The 18,682-nt window shown below is 40.6% G+C and overlaps 1 protein-coding gene across 2 annotated transcripts; it reads left to right on the top strand.

Moving 5' to 3' along the window:
* The first annotated feature begins 231 nt into the window (after positions 1–231).
* Positions 232–17,960, top strand: tlcd3bb (TLC domain containing 3Bb). 2 transcript variants are annotated; one of them, XM_062055751.1, is made up of 7 exons: positions 232–771; positions 10,687–10,895; positions 10,983–11,066; positions 11,850–12,075; positions 12,511–12,606; positions 16,084–16,193; positions 16,320–17,960. In XM_062055751.1, exons 2-7 carry the CDS (start codon positions 10,771–10,773, stop codon positions 16,573–16,575), a joined length of 897 nt encoding a protein of 298 aa, XP_061911735.1. In that variant the 5' UTR covers positions 232–771; positions 10,687–10,770; the 3' UTR covers positions 16,576–17,960. The 2 variants fall into 2 exon arrangements, with proteins under 2 accessions (XP_061911735.1, XP_061911736.1); XM_062055752.1 differs by having other exon boundaries at positions 232–779.
* The last annotated feature ends 722 nt before the right edge of the window (positions 17,961–18,682 follow it).

Genomic DNA, 18,682 nt, shown 5'->3' with positions numbered 1-18,682 from the left:
ACCAACAAAATGGATGGGTGTAATATCGACTTGTTGCAATTGTAATTTATTGTGGACTTTTTTTTCTAGATTTTGCAAAAAAAAAAAGTTAATGTTTTTTTTTAATTTTTTAAATAAGCGTCCAATAACACACATTCGTCATGTTTTTTTCATTTTTACATCGTAAACCCCCTAATTGTCTTCTACTTTAAAGGGGTGCAAATGACTTATGTCTGTCATAAAATTGTGCCCTGCCTTGACTGGCGTACACTTGATGTGTTGCACCTTTTGACGCCTTGGAGGGGCTTTCTTTTTGTGTCCAACGCACACATGAAGTGCAAGTGGAGGGAGAGAATGGTGTGGAAGTGTTGCAAAAGCTTGCCGTCATGCCACAAGCTGCTGCTAGCAAGTATCTGGCGCAGCAGTCCGCTGTGTTGAGTCAACGTCGCATCTGCGAGGCAGCAGTGGCATCACACCGAGCCTGATGCGATGACACAGACGCCGGACCAGCAGCCCACGTCTTCGGACTGACACCCGGGGCTTTGAATTTAAAAAAAAAAAGTGTTTGTTGTGTTTTTATGAGACAATTAGCAATTAGAAGTAATAGTCGCTGTTGATTTCGATCTAACTTGCTGCAAGCTAGCGTTAGCGCGCTGCTGCTAACCCTTCAGGCGTCGTCGAAGTGGCCGCACAAACATGTGGATCGTCGTGGAGGAGACCCCCGGGACGACTTTAAACGCTTTCCACAGGACACGGGTTTCAACCGGACGCTGACTGGACCCCAACCCCCCGGTCTCTGCGTAGATATAAGTCTTATTTCTTTGTGAATGTGGATGATATGTGTGTACATGTGCGAAGTGCTAGCCGCTGTCAGCTAGCTCGGTGGTTAAATGCTAACCACTACAAACAAATAACATGCTAACAAAACTCTCCGTCCCGTGTAACGAAACGCTGCAGTTACTTTTAAAACATTTCAGATTGGTGTCCCCGCCTGGCGGTGAGAGGCTGCCGTCTTGTTTTGTTTGAAAACCAGACGGCTGACAAAGTGAAGCCTTTAGCCGGCGGGGACGGACTGACAGTGTAAGCTAACGTTAGCTAACGTCATTGTTAGCGCACAATTGGTCATGCCTTCCACGTCCAGACATGACATATGCGCACTTCAACACCTGGCAATAAACGTAATCTCTTTTCACTTTTATTCTATTTGAAACAACTTATATTATTCCGTCCTTCCCGCTAAGCCCAAGCTTCTTGTGACATTGTTGGACTTGCATGATATGCGTTATAGATAACACTTCAGCACATCCCTTAGTTGGGGGTTCAAAATGGCGCAATGTCACTAATGGGACTTTTTTTTTTTTTAAATGAGTCACAAGGTCCATAGTGTACATAACGAATAGCACATAAATACACAATTAATGGTAGTCTGATCTGATGGACTTCATGGGTGTCCAAAGTACGGGTCACGGGTCAATTTGTGGCCCTCAACTTGCTTTTCAATGGCCTGCAGCCTCCATCCATCCATCCATTTTCTACCGCTTGTCCCTTCGAGGTCGCGGGGGTGCTGGAACCTATCTCACCTGCACACGGGCGGAAGGCAGGGTACACCCTGGACAAGTCGCCACCTCATTGCAGGGCCAACACAGATAAAAAGACAGCATTCACACCCTAGGGCAGGGGTAGGGAACCTGTGGCTCTTTTGATGACTGCATCTGGTTCTCAGATAAATCTTAGCTGACATTGCTTAACACGATAAGTAATGAATAATTCCGCCGGTAATCACGATGTTAAAAATAACGTTCAAACTATAAAACTTTCTCATGCATTTTAATCCATCCATCCGTTTTCTACCGCACCTGTTCAAGAAATAAAAATGTTATTAAAAAGAATTAGAGACTTATTATACTCTAAAAATGTTGGTCTAATTAAAAAATGCACGCATTTAGTTGTCCATCCATCCATCCATTTTCTACTGCTTGTCCCTTTTTGGGGTCGCTGGAGCCTATCTCAGCTGCAGTCGGGCGGTAGGCGGGGTACACCCTGGACAAGTCGCCACCTCATCACAGGGCCAACACAGACAGACAACATTCACACTCACATTCTCACACTAGGGCCAATTTAGTGTTGCCAATCAACCTATCCCCAGGTGCATGTCTTTGGGGGTGGGAGGAAGCCGGAGTACCCGGAGGGAACCCACGCAGTCACGGGGAGAACATGCAAACTCCACACAGAAAGATCCCGATGACGATTGTAAGGCAGATGCACTAACCCTCTCGGAAATACTTTTTAAAATATTTGGCTTTCATGGCTCTCTCAGCAAAAAAGGTTCCCGACCCCTGCCCTAGGGCCAATTTAGAGCATACTTGCCAACCTTCCCAATTTTCCCGGGAGACTCCCGAATTTCAGCGCCCCTCCCGAAAATCTCCTGGGGCAACCATTCTCCCGAATTTCTCCCGATTTCCACCCCGACAACAATATTGGGGGCGTGCCTTAAAGGCACTGCCTTTAGCGTCCTCTACAACCTGTCGTCACGTCCGCTTTTCCTACTTTCAAACAGCGTGCCGGCCCAGTCACATAATATATGCGGCTTTTACACACACATAAGTGAATGCAAGGCATACTTGATCAACACCCATACAGGTCACACTGAGGGTGACCGTATAAACAACTTTAACACTGTTACAAATATGCGCCACACTGTGAACTAGTGATGGGTTGATGAGGCGTCATGAAGCGTTTCGACACATTGCAAAACTGTATTGATACTGTGTCGATACTGTCACTAAATACTGACATCTGTCGGACATTAAAAATCCCTACAAGCAACCTATGGACCGACTCAACTGACACTGATTTTATGACCTAGTACAGGGGTCGGCAACCCGCGGCTCCGGAGCCGCATGCGGCTCCTTGACCACTCTGATGCGGCTCAGCTACATACATGCCGACCCCCCCCCGATTTTCCCAGGAGATTTATGGATCTCAGTGTCCCTCATAGATTACTCCCAGGGAAAAAATAATCCTATTTACACTCTAATTACTAAATAAAGGGCGTGCCCTAATTGCACTGCAGTAATTGTCCTCTATAGCATTTACATACAGCGTGCCAGTCCAGCCACATGTTGCATGTTGTTATTACTTGCACACACAGGAGACAAAAAAAAAACAAAAAAAAAACAACTTACTCATCAGCCACACAGCTTACACTGACGGTAGCCGTATCAAACAACTTTAACATTGTTACGTTACAAATATGCGCCACACTGTGAACCCACACCAAAAAAGAATGAAAAAAACATTTATGGAGAACATCCCACCGTAACACAACATAAACACAACACAACCATTACCCAGAATCCCATGCAGCCCTAACTCTTCCGGTCTACATTATACACCCCCGCTACCACCAAATCCCCCCACACATCAACCCCCCCCCCCCTCTCTGTGCGTTGGTTGAGCGGAAGAGTTAGGGCTGCATGGGATTCTGGGTATTGGTACCGTCAGTGTAAGATGTGTGGCTGCTGAGTTAGTACGCCTTGCTGTCACTTAAGTGAGCAAGCTGAAATTGCATTCTACGTGTGGTCGAACAGGTACACTGTTAGGGCAGACTGTAGAGGGCGTCAAATGCAGTGTCATCACGCTCTGATATTCGGGAGTCTCCCGGGAAAAATGAGGGGGTTGGCAAGTATGACGCTATCAAGCGCCATTCATTCAAAACTCGCGGGCTGCACTAACATCAAATTTCCACATTAAAGTGCGTGCCGGTGCGTGTGTCGGAGACCCCTAGTTAACATAGCACAAAGCGTTTAAGCTTTGTATGCGGTGTTTTTCATTTTAAATTTTAAAATTTTTTTTGTGGCTCCCATTACTTTCTTTAATTTGTGAAACTTGCCAAAATGGCTCTTTGAGTGGTAAAGGTTGCCGACCCCTGACCTAGTATATACAATAATATAAACCAAGTCATTGTATTTAATTTAGGATTATTTCATATCTTTATTTAAATTAAAATATATTATTATCTTTTTTAGATAGTCAATAAATAATGTGAACATGTATCATAACATGGAAATATAAGACAACGTGTTGTGAATGAGGATGCTTGTGGACTGGGAATTTTTTTATGTATTTTTTTTACACATTTTTAATAAAAAAAAAACAGTTTTTCCAACGTATTCAATTTTAGACGATTTCTCTTCTTAGTTATTATTTCTCCGGCTGTAGAAAAGACCCGCTCACAGGGCACAGAGGAGGCGTCAGTGCGACACAGGTCGCGTATCGGTCACGTGACCGAAACAGCTCATGATTGGTCACGTGACTTTCTAAAAGCGGTACGCGCACCGACACAGGGTTTTGCTCTATGAGCTCGACGCATGCGCCGATGCATCGGTGTTGCCGGACCCATCACTACTGTGAACCCACACCAAACAAGAATGACAAACACATTTCGGGAGAACATCCACACCGTAACACAACATAAACACAACACAACAAATACCCAGAAACCCTTGCAGCACTAACTCTTCCAGGATGCTACAATATACACCCCCGTTACCACCAAACCCCCCCCCCCCCCCCCCCCCCCCATCTCCCGAATTCGGAGGTCTCAAGGTTGGCAAGTATGATTTAGAGTTGCCAATCAACCTATCCCCAGGTGCATGTTTTTGGAGGTGGGAGGAAGCAGGAGTACCCGAAGGGAACCCACGCAGGCACGGGGAGAACATGCAAACTCCACAAAGAAAGATCCCGAGCCCAGGATTGAACCCAAGACCTTCGTATTGTGAGGCACACGTACTAACCCCTGTTCCTGCGTATTGCTTTTATTCTGTTACGTGACTTCTTCCCTGAAGTGCGAAAAAAAAGCGGTGGTCAAACAAGCCAAGGTGGCTGTTGTGCAGCAAGCAACGCACAAACTTTCGATCAGGAGTGTCAAACTCATTTTAGATCGGAGGCCACATGGAGAAAAATCTGCTCCCAAGTGGGCCGGACTGGTAAAATCCCGGCACGATAACTTAAAAATAAAGACAACTTCAGATTGTTTTCTTTGTTTAAAAATAGAAGCACATTCTGAAAGTGTACAAATCATAATGTTGAGGTTTTTTTTACACTTACATGTTGCGGTTAATAGTATTCTATATTTATTTATTTATATTTTCTGAATAAATCATGTGATAATGTTCATCAGTCAACTCATTGGTGTTAATTTTCAATCTATCAAGATAAAAAAATTATATCAAAATGAAATTACAGTGTTATTTATGTAGTTTGATCATTTTCCTCGACTGATGTACTTGCGTGGTTTATTTTGTACATATGTAGCATCATCAACAAGATACAAATAATTGCTAATGTGACATCCAGTGGACACATTTAGAACAGCAGTTTATTTCATTCAAAAATGTCAGATTAATTTTTATACTTAGCAAACTCATCCCGTGGGCCAAATACAACCTGTTCATGGGCCTGATCCGGCCCTCGGGTCGTACGTTTGACACCCCTGCTCTAGATCTTCCTGTAAAAAGCCGATGCGAGCATAAAATCTAACTATGCAATGATATAGATCCCTATACTTTATCCAAAAAATATTTGTCGAGTGAAATCAAGAATTATCTGCCGGTGGAGTTTCCAGACATACCAAACTATCTTGTGCTCCAGACGTCATTCTACACAACAAAACAGATGAAAGCTTGGAAAAATTCTTTGTTTGTGGCTGGGTCAAGGAAATTGGTATCAAGACTCTCCTGGATAAGTTTTTGCTCGGGTAAAGTTGCATTTCATGATTCAACTTTGTGTTTTGCGAGGACGCATCCCATGTAAACAAACTTGACGAGCACCCGACAGCTGACACCCAGTACTGCATATTAACACCCTAACAATTACTGAATTGTCACTATATTTGATTTTTGTCCTGTTTTCCTATGTATTCTGGCACATTTGTGTACAAAATAACAAGAGGGGAGACAGAAGTACCTTCCCTGTATTTGATACAAGCATGTATTTGTTAAAAAATAAAATACAAACAATATTAAGATAATACTTCAACGGGAAATACTGAACGAGTAAAGTACACTAAAGATATATCAAACAAACCTTTATGGAAATGATCATTGCAAAGTTGCGCGTCCTTCGACTCTGCTTGCTCCCTTGCACTGGAGTACACACCACTTTTTCCGTCTTTTGTAAAACTTATGCTCCTACACCCTTCTTGATTACCTTTTGAGGAACTCTGAAGAAAGGTTTATCCTTTTCGTAAAATTACCTTTTGAGGAACTCTAAAGAAACGTTTGTTCTTTTCGCAATTTGTACGGTTTGTACAGCCGAAAACATAGCAAGCATAAAGCATTCTTCGAGAAAGGCTAAATGGCGCTTAGTACCCATTTAGAACAGACGCTAGCTTGACCACCACACATTTAATGAGCCAGACATGACGTCATGTAAATCCAAGCAATTCAACTACGATGGAACCTCGATTTATGAACTTAACTGGTTCTTGAACCAAAAAGTTTGTATAGTGACGCAGGGTTCCCCATAAGAAACAATAAAAACGTAAAATTGGTTCCCTATTTTAGTAAAAAACTGAACACTTTGAAGACATTGTAATGTATATATAGTGTATATATATATCAAACCAACGTAACAGGGGGGGGGGGGGGGGGGGGTAATGGCTAAATAATCTTATTTTTTTTATCCAAACAACACAACATTACAGCCATCTTGCATGTCAACACTTACACACTGACAAACACACACCGAAGTCTCATTGGTGCGTTACAAAACGTTAACCACCTTGTTGTTACAATGAAAAACAAAAAAAGGAAAATCAATTTACCGTAATTTCCGGACTATAAGCCGCACCTGACTATAAGCCGCACCAGCTAAATTTAGGGGAAAATACAGATTGCTCCATATATAAGCCGCACCCGACTATAAGCCGCAGGGTTTTGATGTGTAATTACCGTAGTATATAGGGGTTCCTGCTACCACGGAGGGGATTGTCGGGACAGAGATGACTGTTTGGGAACGCAAAGCGTCCCATTTATTAACTATAAATCTTTCAATCATTCAATCCAAGCGTCCCATTTATTAACTATAAATCTTTCAATCATTCAATCAAACTTTCACATCTTTGACATGGCGAACAGCATTCGTGCAGAGTACAAATAATACAACGGTGCAAAGTAATTCAAAGTGCTCGCATGTACGTTATCAAAATAACCAGCCTACCGGTATATGAAAAGTCAGTCTTTAATCATTGTCATCGTCTTCCTCCTGCGTACTAAAACCACCGAAATCTTCTTCGTCGGTGTCGGAGAAGAACAGGCCGTAAATAAGCTGCACCGTTGTATAAGCCGCAGGGACCAGAACGAGGGGAAAAAGTAGCGGCTTATAGTTCGGAAATTACAGTACCTTGTGTCTGTGAATATTTGTGGTATTGTTGAACACTCTGTGAGTTTCGGAATGATAAACGAGCAATGGCTTCACGTAGTTTCAGCTAGCGTTAGCACAAACTAGCAGTGTGAGGCGATCCTCCATCGACTTGTGTCCCGGTAGTGCCTTCCTTTTTGCTGTAATAAAGTCGTCCAGTAGGGCTGCTAAAAAATGATTCACATCCCAATCACGATTATTTGTTCCGATTCTAAATCAATTCATAGTAGGGCTGAGCAATAGACACTAGGGATGTAACAGTATCAAAATCTCACAGTACGATGATATCATGGTATTAGACACGGTACGATCTTATTGTGGTATATGTCCAAAAAAGATTTAAAAATGCCAAAGTGTGTAAAACAAAGTGCCAGGAATGTTTAGATAAACACACTTACTGTAATTGAACACAAACGTAATGCTAAAATCTTCTAATCACACTGCAAACATGTATTTGTAAGTGCAAATAATTGTGCAGGAACATCCATTGTTTCAAACAAATATTTAAAAAACTGCTTAATTAAGTGCCAATATAAACATAATAAAACAATAATGTTCACTTTAGTGTCTTTAAAATTCTGCTTTCTGAGAAACAGTGTCCGCCACAGTGGACATGTTCATATAGTTTTGAAAAATGCTGTTTCTCTAAAAAGTTAAATAACAATTTAACTGTTAATAATGTAAATACGTCACAAACTGATGTTTGCCCTTGCTGGCTTCAACTGTCATCCCTGGGTTACTGTTTACTAGGTGGTGACTTGTCCAGTGAGTACGGTGCCTTCCGCCCTAGTGTAGCTCGATAGGCTCTAGCCCTCCCGCGACATCGAGAGAGACAAGAAGTGGACAATGGATAAATGGAATGAGGATGTATCTAGTAGCTTTTCAGTGTACTCCTATTTCCCATTGTGTACCGTTATTTTTTTTTTTTTTGTGATTTCCCTCTGTGTGGTGTGACGTGACCGACTGGCTTTATGTCACCTTGGAACTGACGCACTTTGCTTTGCAGAACGAAAACTTTCTTACCTCCACCAAAAAGGTTATGTTTTTGTCAGGGTTTGTTTGTCTAGTTGTTAACAACATAACTAAAACAGTGATGGATAGATTTCAGGAAATGTCCAAAAAAACAATTCCTTTCTTCTACTATGAACACACTTCACTTCCTGCTTATGGTATTCCACGCCCCCCACCATGTCGGCCCGCGCTGCGCAGGGGATTATGGGAGATGTAGTTTATTTTCAGGCCTGTCCAACGCTAAAGCGCCACAAAAAAACTACATACCACGTTTTTGTTTGATACTGTCACATGTCACGGCACTATTGTGACGACTTTGAAACTGCAATGCCGAGGTATTTACAATACTGTTACACCCCTTATAGACATGTAATCGATGGCAATAAAAAATATGTTTGATGTATATATTTTACCTTGTAGTTGCAAAGCAAGGTTGGTAGCATGAACAAAAGCAGGAAGTGATCACTGATCAGTAGGAGTGACACACTAACAGCCAATTAGGTAACAGTATCAACAATTAAATTTGGTTGCGTCATCTTGTTGTCTTGCCGTTTTTTCTTTGCATTGAGTGAGAAGAGAAAATAAAAATTAATGCTTCAGAGAGCGAATAAATTGTCGATAAAACAGCAAAGGTCACCTCAACCGTATGGCAGTTTATTTGGATTTTTTTTTAAACGGAGTGCTCATAATCCGTATTGCCAAAATACCTGAGCCACGCTCACCCTTGAGCACAGCTGGCACTAAACATGCTAAGAATAGTTATTCTTAGGTTTCTCTGTGTTTACATTTTCTCACTTTGCACTATTTTGTTACACTTTATTAAGCATTTCTTACATATTCTTTATTTTTGCACCTTATTTTTAAGAGATCATTAAGTGTTCCATGTGATTTTAGAATGTTGTTTAGTCTTTTCCATGGTTGTGTTGATATTTCCTTTCCTTTCTGCCTTAATAGCTGAGGGGATTATAATCAGAGGAAGGTTAAATTTGAAAAGCTAACATTGAATTTTTTTTTTTTCCTGATTCTTATTTTCGATAGGTCATTAACAATATCAATAATTATCCATTTCGACCGATATAAAACACTTTAATCGTGATAGTTTTTAGCCATATCGCCTAGCCCTAATTCATAGTTTTCAAAAATCGCTAAATTTAATATTTTTTTAATGCACTTTTAAAATTACCTTTTTAGGCCATCTTCATGTTTGTTTACTGTGTGATTACGTCATTTGTCAGCAACCATAATAAGTTTTTGTAACCTGTTTTAAAAAGTTTTTTTTGTAATTACTCTACCAAATAATACATTGCGAGAATCGGTTTAAATTTATAATTGATTGTGAATCAAATAGTCACCCCAAGAATCATACCGTATCGTAAGATGCCCAAAGACCTCTATCCTCCAGTTGTAATTATGTTTTATTATGATATTAGGAAATGCAGTTTATTTTGTGTAATGGAAGTGATTATTATTATTAGTATAGGGTGCGACTCCACTCTGCGTATTGAAACACATGATTAGCTGCTAGCTGCTTGTCAGCCGGGTACTAAAAATAAATAGTATCAGCCACAGGTGATTGGCGGTAATCGGCAATGTCTCTTACGTACTTTCTCACGAAATCGTCCGATACTGAACAGTAGCCGATCAATTGGCACATGATCCCTAATTTTCACATGTACGATAACCACCAAGTTGCCCTTTGATCCCAAGATCACCATAGACCTTGTAAATGGATATATTTTTTTCCTTGTTTGAGGTTTAAAACTGGCCCCTTTAAGCGGTTACAGTAAAATATATAACGTAGGCGGATTAGGGCAAAGCTAGAAAAAAAACAAAACCGTTTGCAAAAAATTTGATGAGTAAATGTTGAATACATTGTGTCAAAACACGGGAAGTATGGTGGAATAATGCATCAACTGTCTGCCTCACAGTGAGGAATTCCTGGTTAGAATCTCAGTTTGAACATGTGTGGAGTTTGCATTGTGTCCCTTTGCTTGTGTGGGTTCCCCAAACAAGCTAAATAAATGACAGATTTTACAAAAGTAAAAAGTAAAATAATGGCTCGTTGTAGAAAATCGTCCTAAAAGAATCCACATATTTAGCCAGAACTCTGCAGTTTGACAATAGATTTTCTGCCACATTCAGATTGTCTTTAGGATGTCCTCTCTTGATTTATTTTTATTTCTGGACTTTGATGGTTTACCTTTAAGTGCAAACACCAGTTGGATCAATACCAGCTGATTGTTTTACCCTTTGACCTTTTCTCACTTGTTCCAGGGAGGACAAAGAGCCACACGTCTCCAGGACCAGATTAGCCACTGGACTTTTTGCCTCTTAAGACCAACAGGACGGCCAGGGACCATGCTGACCTTCCTCGCTGCTGGCTCCGTGTTCTTTCCCGGCCTCTTCCTTCTGTCCAAGCAGTGCCTCAAGTCCATCCCAGCGCTGCGATGGAGCGAAGGCGATGCTGTTATCGTGTCGGCCAGGTGGGACCCTCCGGACCTGTCGCTTTCTGTGCAGACATTTATAGTGCTAAAGCTTGTCATCTTACTTGCTAATGGTCCACTTTCTAGGTTGGTGTCGTCGGTTCAGGCGGTCATGGCTTCGTCAGCTGGCTACATTATTGCTTCTTCCTGCAATGACATCATCGAGGACCAGTAAGTCAACCCATGTCCATCACAACATTGTCAGTCGATTTGGAGGTGTCAGCACTGTGTGCAAACTGCCTTTTTTTTATATATTTGTACTTAATAGAGAAGGGTGCATCCAAAGTAGGGACGGGCATGTAACAAAATGACTGCATTTGCCCCAAATATAAGACAACCCCTCTTTTTCAAGACGCGTTTTTTGAAAAATATTGTATATTCTAAGATTTTTACACATTTCTACAACTACAGGTGTGTCCATTGTGCGGCACATTCTACAAATACAATACGATTTTTAAAGAAGTTTTTAAAAACAGAAAAAGTGAGAAGAACAAAAGGCGTAGCGAGAACGCTACTAGTACTTTGACAACAAGTAATGCATAACAAACAACAATGTCGCTATAAAAGTGCCACAGACAAGTAAAGTAAAGCTTTGTAGCAACTGTGATTCATTTAACCTATTGGATTGTTTTTACATGTTGTATAAATTTAAAAAAATCTCACAAAGTGCCTCCCACATTCTTTTGATTTTTCTGTATGAAATCGTCCGTAGAAAAAGTTGAAACACCCCTGTCTTACAAACATTACTTAAAAATTGAGAACAATTTAAAATCAAACTGTGGATTGGGAGGCCCTGGATGCATAGTGGTTGTCTACAAATACACAAGGTGACATTAAAAAGTGTGTTGACAGTTGTTTCACTTCTTCTGGCCTGAAGTTTTGTCTCTCCAGCGCCTCAGACTGTATTCCATGGAGATTTTTCTTTGCGGTTTCTTATTACCCATCTTTCCCCAGGCACTGGCTGACCAGCACGTACATCATGTTCGCCGTCCCCTACTTCGTGTACGACATCTATGCCATGTTCATGTGCTACTGGTACAAGCTGAGGGTCAAAGGGCACGAGGAGGCCTCGCCTTCCCCCCAGCACATGGTCTCGGCTCTCACCAGCTACCTGCGTCGCGAGTTCCTCATGGTGCTGCACCACGTTGTTATGGTTACCGTCTGCTTTCCTGTTTCTGTGGTAACTGTCAGACCTCTTCTTTTAAGACTGATTAACTGCTGGTGCATGTTTATGGGGGAAATTGCATATTTAAAGGAAATCTTTTTTATTTTAGCATTCATGTTTTTTATATACATGCATTTTGCTTGTATAGGTGCACAATGTGTCTTTCTGGGCAGAGTGAGCTAAATGGTACTTTTCATGTAAATATGGGAACACGCTGAAGTAATGTATAGTGCATGTAATGTCATTGTATCTGTTTAGAGAAATTACTTGAGACTGATGTGATCCCTTATTTGTCTGCTTGTTGACTCGCAGCTGAAAGAGTATTTACAGTGCAAGCATAATTATAGCCACTGCATTCTGCAGCCTGCCTGCAGCAGAGCAGAAAGTATAATTGTTTTCTGGACCAGTGATTAGCCTCTGTCTCTCTCTCTCTCTCCCTCCCTCTTCTAGTTTGTGCGTCAAGGAAAGGGAGATTATTTCCAGGGCGTAATGTTCATGGCCGAGCTCAGCACTCCATCCGTCTGCTTAGGAAAAATACTCATTCAAGTAAGCCTTTAGTAGAGTCTTACTGTTGTGTAGGCACATGCCACTTCAGAGCTACGTTTCCACCATGAAGTACAGACTGTATATTACCCTTTTTATTGTCAAAAGCAGGGAAAGTGAAACGAGTGCTGTGGTACAGTAGAGCAAGACATACTGTTGATTGGTAACAGACATGTCACTTCCCAAGAGGAAGGGGACAGGAAGGATAAACGCACGATTCAGAATTGTGACATGATCAAAAAGCATTTAAAGCTCTTGACAATATTTTCCCCAAATTGTAAAAATAGACGTCTATCCCCACCCCCTCGGCAATAAACGTTACAGTGTTTGTCACTTTTACTGTTAAGCCCATTTAAATTTTTTAGATCACCAAAGCAGCAGCACCCACTGAGTAAAACAGTAAACAGTTTCTCAAATTAATTTGGGTCGAGTAGAAGTATAATCTCACGTAACTTTTCCCTTGCCTTTGCACTTGTGCTCCAGTTTTGTCCGCGTCATGTTGGTTTGTAGCGTAACGTTAACCGTACAATTTTCCACAAAATGTTTAGCAGATGATTATTAAAAAAAAGGAACCCATCCCTCCATGGCTAACAATTTGTCATCGTCCATGAAATCAGAAGTAATCCACTAGATAACAGACCGCAGACAAAGGTAAATTATCTTTATTGCTGACCACAGCGTTCTGAACTGTAACATGGAGAGCTCAACCAAACTTTTGGTGGAAACGTGCCTTCTTTGTTGCCCGTTGCTTTCTCCATTTTCATTTGTCGCTCTTGGTGGGGACACACACAGACACACGTCTCTGCTCCTTCCTAGCATGCAACTTGTTTTTCACTTGCACATGGCTCCCGTTGACTGTCTCTGAACACGAGCAGCAGCTCTTTCTTAAACACCAGTCATCACATAGTAACGTAGTTTGCTTAAATAAACATCTCACACAGACACACGGTCGATGTTCAGCAGATACACTATCAGCTTGTCTGCCATCACTCAGCATCCGCCCCGTTTGGCCGTTTGTGTGCTTGTTTGATAAGCGACCGTGCGTTACAAGCTGTGACATTACAACAATTTCTTACTGTGAATGGAGGAATAAAAGCTTGTTTCTTAAGCATTATCTCCCTGAAGCAGATCACCTTCATCCTGCATTGTATCACTCTCGTTTGCACTTCACATGCACTCAGTTAACAAACTAAAATTGCCACTGCGTCATTTTTATGTTTAATTCTGGTATCTCACCTTTACACACTGTCAATAATCCTAAACACAGTATTATGCCTGTCAAAACTTGCTCCTGTATGAAATATGAAATGCAGAAATAGAACATGAATTACTTTTCAACACACGTTTTTGTAACAGATGTGCTATTGCACCTAAGTCATGAAAACATACCAGCCATCGTTACTTACTTACCTGTCTTATACTCTTATTTGTATACCTTATTCATCTCTGAGACCTAAGTCTTTTCTAAGTTATTGTTCAGTACCTATTACAGTGCTACCTAAATACATTCATTATTTAAAAAAATATTATTGTAAGTTATTTATATATTTTTAGCTATAATGAATATTTTTCTACGCTAAATAACATTTACAACACAAAAAATGAGAACATGAATCGCAATATTTAAGTGCATTTTTATACAGTTTTTTTTACCTCTCAGCCAAAGAAAATATGTACCGGTATATAAATGTATATTTATTACACTAGACAACAATTATGTATTATTACAAAATAATAATACATATAAAGCATTACACAAGATGGAAATGAACAATAAGTTTAACAAAAAAACATTTAATGGGATGATCAGAAGATCTCTCCGAATGTTATGAACCCCTGTTTACATGCCAGGGTTGAGTTGAGCCAAATAATGCTATGTTCTTCCACCTGACCCCAAACTAGTTGAGACTGAATCAACAGCTCCTTGCTGGTTGTACGCCATTTTGTGATCACTTCACATAAAAGTTCCCCAACAATACACGTAGAAACGTCATGTTTTAATTCACACTGCAGTGGAACCAACTAATCAAGTTCCATGCCACTGTGTTCTTTCTATTACTAAAAAGCGACCGCCCAAGTCAACATCGCCATATTTGGTCGACTGCCTTTGCCTACATATAATCTAAGAACCAAAGGGGTAATTTCTAGGAAATTGTATTTGTTTGCCAACTTCCTCGTTATCTCTAAGAAATGTGAAACGATGTCAACAACATTAGCTACAACCTCACATGTTTACATGTCAAATGTTCACTGAAATGTATTGCCGCTTAAAGGTTACCTGGTATGCAAAACCAACTTTATGTACCTATTGGTGCAGTTTTTTTGTGTATTTATTATCTGCATGAATCTCGAAAATGTGACTTCAAACTATGAAGGCATGGCGGAGATATTTATAAAACAATCTTGCCTTCCTTCATACATTCTCTAAACGAGCCCTACTAGTGACGTGTATCCAATTGGTGAGGTCAGCGGATATCTTCATATAAGATAAAGTTTTACCTGAAGAGCTTTGCGCGAGTCTGCCTTTGTAGTTTAACGTTGTCGTCTAAGTTCCTTCTTTTTCTCTATGATTTTGTTGTGGGGCAGACTGGCTTGTACATGCACATACCTCCTCTGCTGTTGCCATTTCTAATAAATAGTAGTGTATAGTTCTAACTTATATCTGTCAGTAAACTCCATATAGAAGCGCTAAAAACTACAACATGGCTGATGGGACGCTGTTGAAGTGGAAGCACGTAAATAAGTACGCTTCCTGATGAGATGGTCAGAAAGCGGTTTAAAAATGGTCTGCAAAATGTAATGTATGCAACATTTTGACTAAAGAACCACCATTATATGTTAGGTAGACCACAAATTAAAAAAAACATCAAATGACCCCTTTAAATAAAAGAATCAAATCTAAAAAAAGACCTAACTTTTTTCTAAACTGCGGTATGTCTGTTCAGTAAACTTTAAAAAAAAAAAGCATGGCCAGGAGGCATAAAGGGCAGTAAGTTGTCAGATATAGGACTTGAAATTTCCTTAGTGTTGTTAAATAACAGCGTAAAGTACCTTATGAAAACTGAAGAATCAAAATCAAGTCAAAATGCGATGTTGAGAAACTGCCGTTCTTGTGTCTCAAGTTACAAATGAACCTGCAAGCAAAGGCTAGTTTCAATTTCGAATTTGGTAATGAGCGCGAATGTTGACGTCAGTAAGCCAGTCAGAGGGGAGTCGACATAAACAGGTTCAATTATCTCAAGATAAACTAATCCCAAAATTGTCATCGTACATAGGCATACATATCATTTTCTTATTGTCAACAATATTTTGTCGTCAAATTCATGCTCTTGCGGTCAAATTTGATCCCAGGAGATTGTACAGTAAAACTTAAAAATTGAGGAAACAAAGATAATTACCGCTTGACCCAAACTGTACTGCTTGCTCCTCTTTGTCTCTCTCTCTCTCTCTCTCTCTCTTTGTGTTGTTTCCTGCTCTCAGTACAAACAGCAACACACTCTCCTGCACAAAGTGAACGGGGCTCTAATGCTGATCACTTTTTTCATCTGTCGAGTCCTCCTCTTCCCTTACCTCTACTACGCCTATGGAAGGTACGTCTTTTCTCTCCATTTCTCTTCTCTCATGTCCTCACCGAGCTTTTCAAAACTCCCACCTGCGCTCAAGAAGCAGCGTTCACTTCAACACATCCCTCGTGTCTTCCCTTGTGCCGGGTGCAGGTACGCATCCATTCCGTTCCACTTGGTCCCGCTGTCGGTGCCCTGGCACTGTAACCTCGGGGCCTCCCTGCTCATGGCCCCCCAGCTCTATTGGTTCTCCCTCATTTGCAGGGGCGCTCTGCGGCTCTTCACGGGCTCCTCGCGCTCCTGGAGACCACGCGCCGGCACCGCCACCACGGAGGGCAGCACAGCAGGCCCTCAGCCAGCCAACGGCTACAGCGCACGCGCCACAGAACCTGAGCTGGCCACTCACTGAGAAGAGTGGCGAGCGGAGACGGGAGGAGATGCGAATGTACCACTGTCACGGAGAGAGGTAGCGATATGGCGCTGGTGAAAAGCTACAGACGATGGCCTCAAATAGCGCTGGAGTCTTTGCAGGCGTCGCCCAATGACCTTTTGGTTTGCTGGCCTTCAACGACTCCAGCTTTGTAGGAAACATTCAATGATGTCATCAGGCACTGTAACAGGAAGGGGAGGATCTAGCCTGGATGTTTTGCAAGCATAGTGACCATTTCCTTCATTGTAGAACAAAACCATGACCTCTCAAGACGAGTGGGTCCATAGGAATGTATTATATTGTATGTTAGAACATTTTTGCTGTAGACTGAAGGCCAAATTCAAGTTTAGAAGAAAGCGGAAAAAAAGGGGGGAGGAGCGTCCTGGCTTAGCAGTATTTCAACTTGTTAGTGTTTCTCTGTATCTATGTAGTCACTGTCATGACATGTAAGCAACCTGCAGACTGAGATCATCTCATAAGACTGTATTCTGCTGCCTTATCCCCCTTTTTCCTACCTTTTTCACCCTCAGAGGAGAAGGAAACAAACATGACGGGTGTACATAGCCCATGTAAAGTCCTTGTTTTCATGTCAGTATTATTATTTTATTACTGTTTCATTTTCCACCAATCAATGACACCTCCGCTCCGTTTAGTTTACACCAACTACCCTTGCGCAGCTAAGTGTAGATATAAGTCCATTCCATTTAGTGGCAACACACTTTTAAAGGAATTTCCTTGGATGTTTTAGTTGGCTCGTCCTCTACATGTGTTCAATTAGTCATCATATTTGACAGAAGGTACTTTGCAAAGCATTGTCAAAGGGCATTATTGATTACTTGCAAAGTTGCCATGTTTGAAGGGAAAACAGTATTGTGGGTTTGTTTTTCGATATGTACATGTTTTGTTTTTTTCAAAGACCTTTCACATTGTGCAGATTGCGCCACAGGTTCTATGAACCATCGTTGTGGACAAAGCAGCTGGATTTGTCACTTTGTGTTTGTTTAAAACCGGCAGCTGTACTCTCTGGAAATAGGTCAGAGGAATATGGGGAAAAAATAAGAAACCATCAAGACAGAGCAGTGTGTGTGCCAAAACATCTGGACAACTACCTGTGGGCATGTCGAACACAGAGTAACATAACACCCCAAACCCGCCCGCCGTGTCCACAGCTTCCCGACCAGAACATTTCAACCAATGTACTGTATATTCCACCAAATGCTTGTTATTTATTTGTATTTATTTATTTATTTGGGTTTGTGGTTCTGAATGCATATTTATGCATCCATATTATACTCTATGCTTCTGAGCCTTGTGCGAAGGCTGCAATGTTACTCAAACTTATCTGAAATATACTTCTGTCCTCATTCTGTCGCATTGTTTGTGTTTCTTATTCACTGCCATCTTTCCGCGCTATTGTTTCACAGGAGACCGCGAGAGGGTAATAGAAGTTATGATAGGTGAAGGAATTAAATAAGGACATTGTGAAAATTGTTCATACTTTCAACACAATTTTTTGGTAAAGTTTATTCTTAGTTAAAATTTTGACTGGAAAAACCTAAGATTAATTTTGGGTGTCCTTTTAAAAAAAATGTTTATCATAAATTTATTTTCTGATCTTGAAAGTATCCAGTATATTGTCAAGATTTTTAAAACACATTTAAAAACGTTTCAAACTGTACCAAAGTGCTATACAAGTTAAGTAATTTTAAAAACATTTAAAAAATAACATCGAAAATATAGCTGACAAAAGCAAATAAAACTGAATACAATGTCTACAGTACTAAAGTTAAGATAGGCTTGTTTTTAAAAAAGCCAGTGCATAAAAATATGTATAACATTCTATAGTAACTGTAAAGTTACATATGCATACATTGAAAACATTAACACATTTTATGACAAGCAATTTTAAATAAGTTCAATGAATTTAAATATTTAGAAAAAGTACATTCAGTTCAATCAAAAAAGTGATAAATGTCGAGAATGGACAGGATAGAATCATAGTATTTCTTCATTTTGATATTAGTTTCCAGCTACTAAAAACCCAAATTCAGTGTCATAAAATCCATCCATCCATTTTCTACCGCTT

The sequence above is a fragment of the Entelurus aequoreus genome, linkage group LG08, assembly GCF_033978785.1.
Source record: "Entelurus aequoreus isolate RoL-2023_Sb linkage group LG08, RoL_Eaeq_v1.1, whole genome shotgun sequence".
Taxonomy (NCBI): Eukaryota; Metazoa; Chordata; class Actinopteri; order Syngnathiformes; family Syngnathidae; genus Entelurus; species Entelurus aequoreus.
The sequence above is the reverse complement of the archived record's forward strand: the minus strand, read 5'-3'. Positions and strand labels throughout refer to the sequence as shown.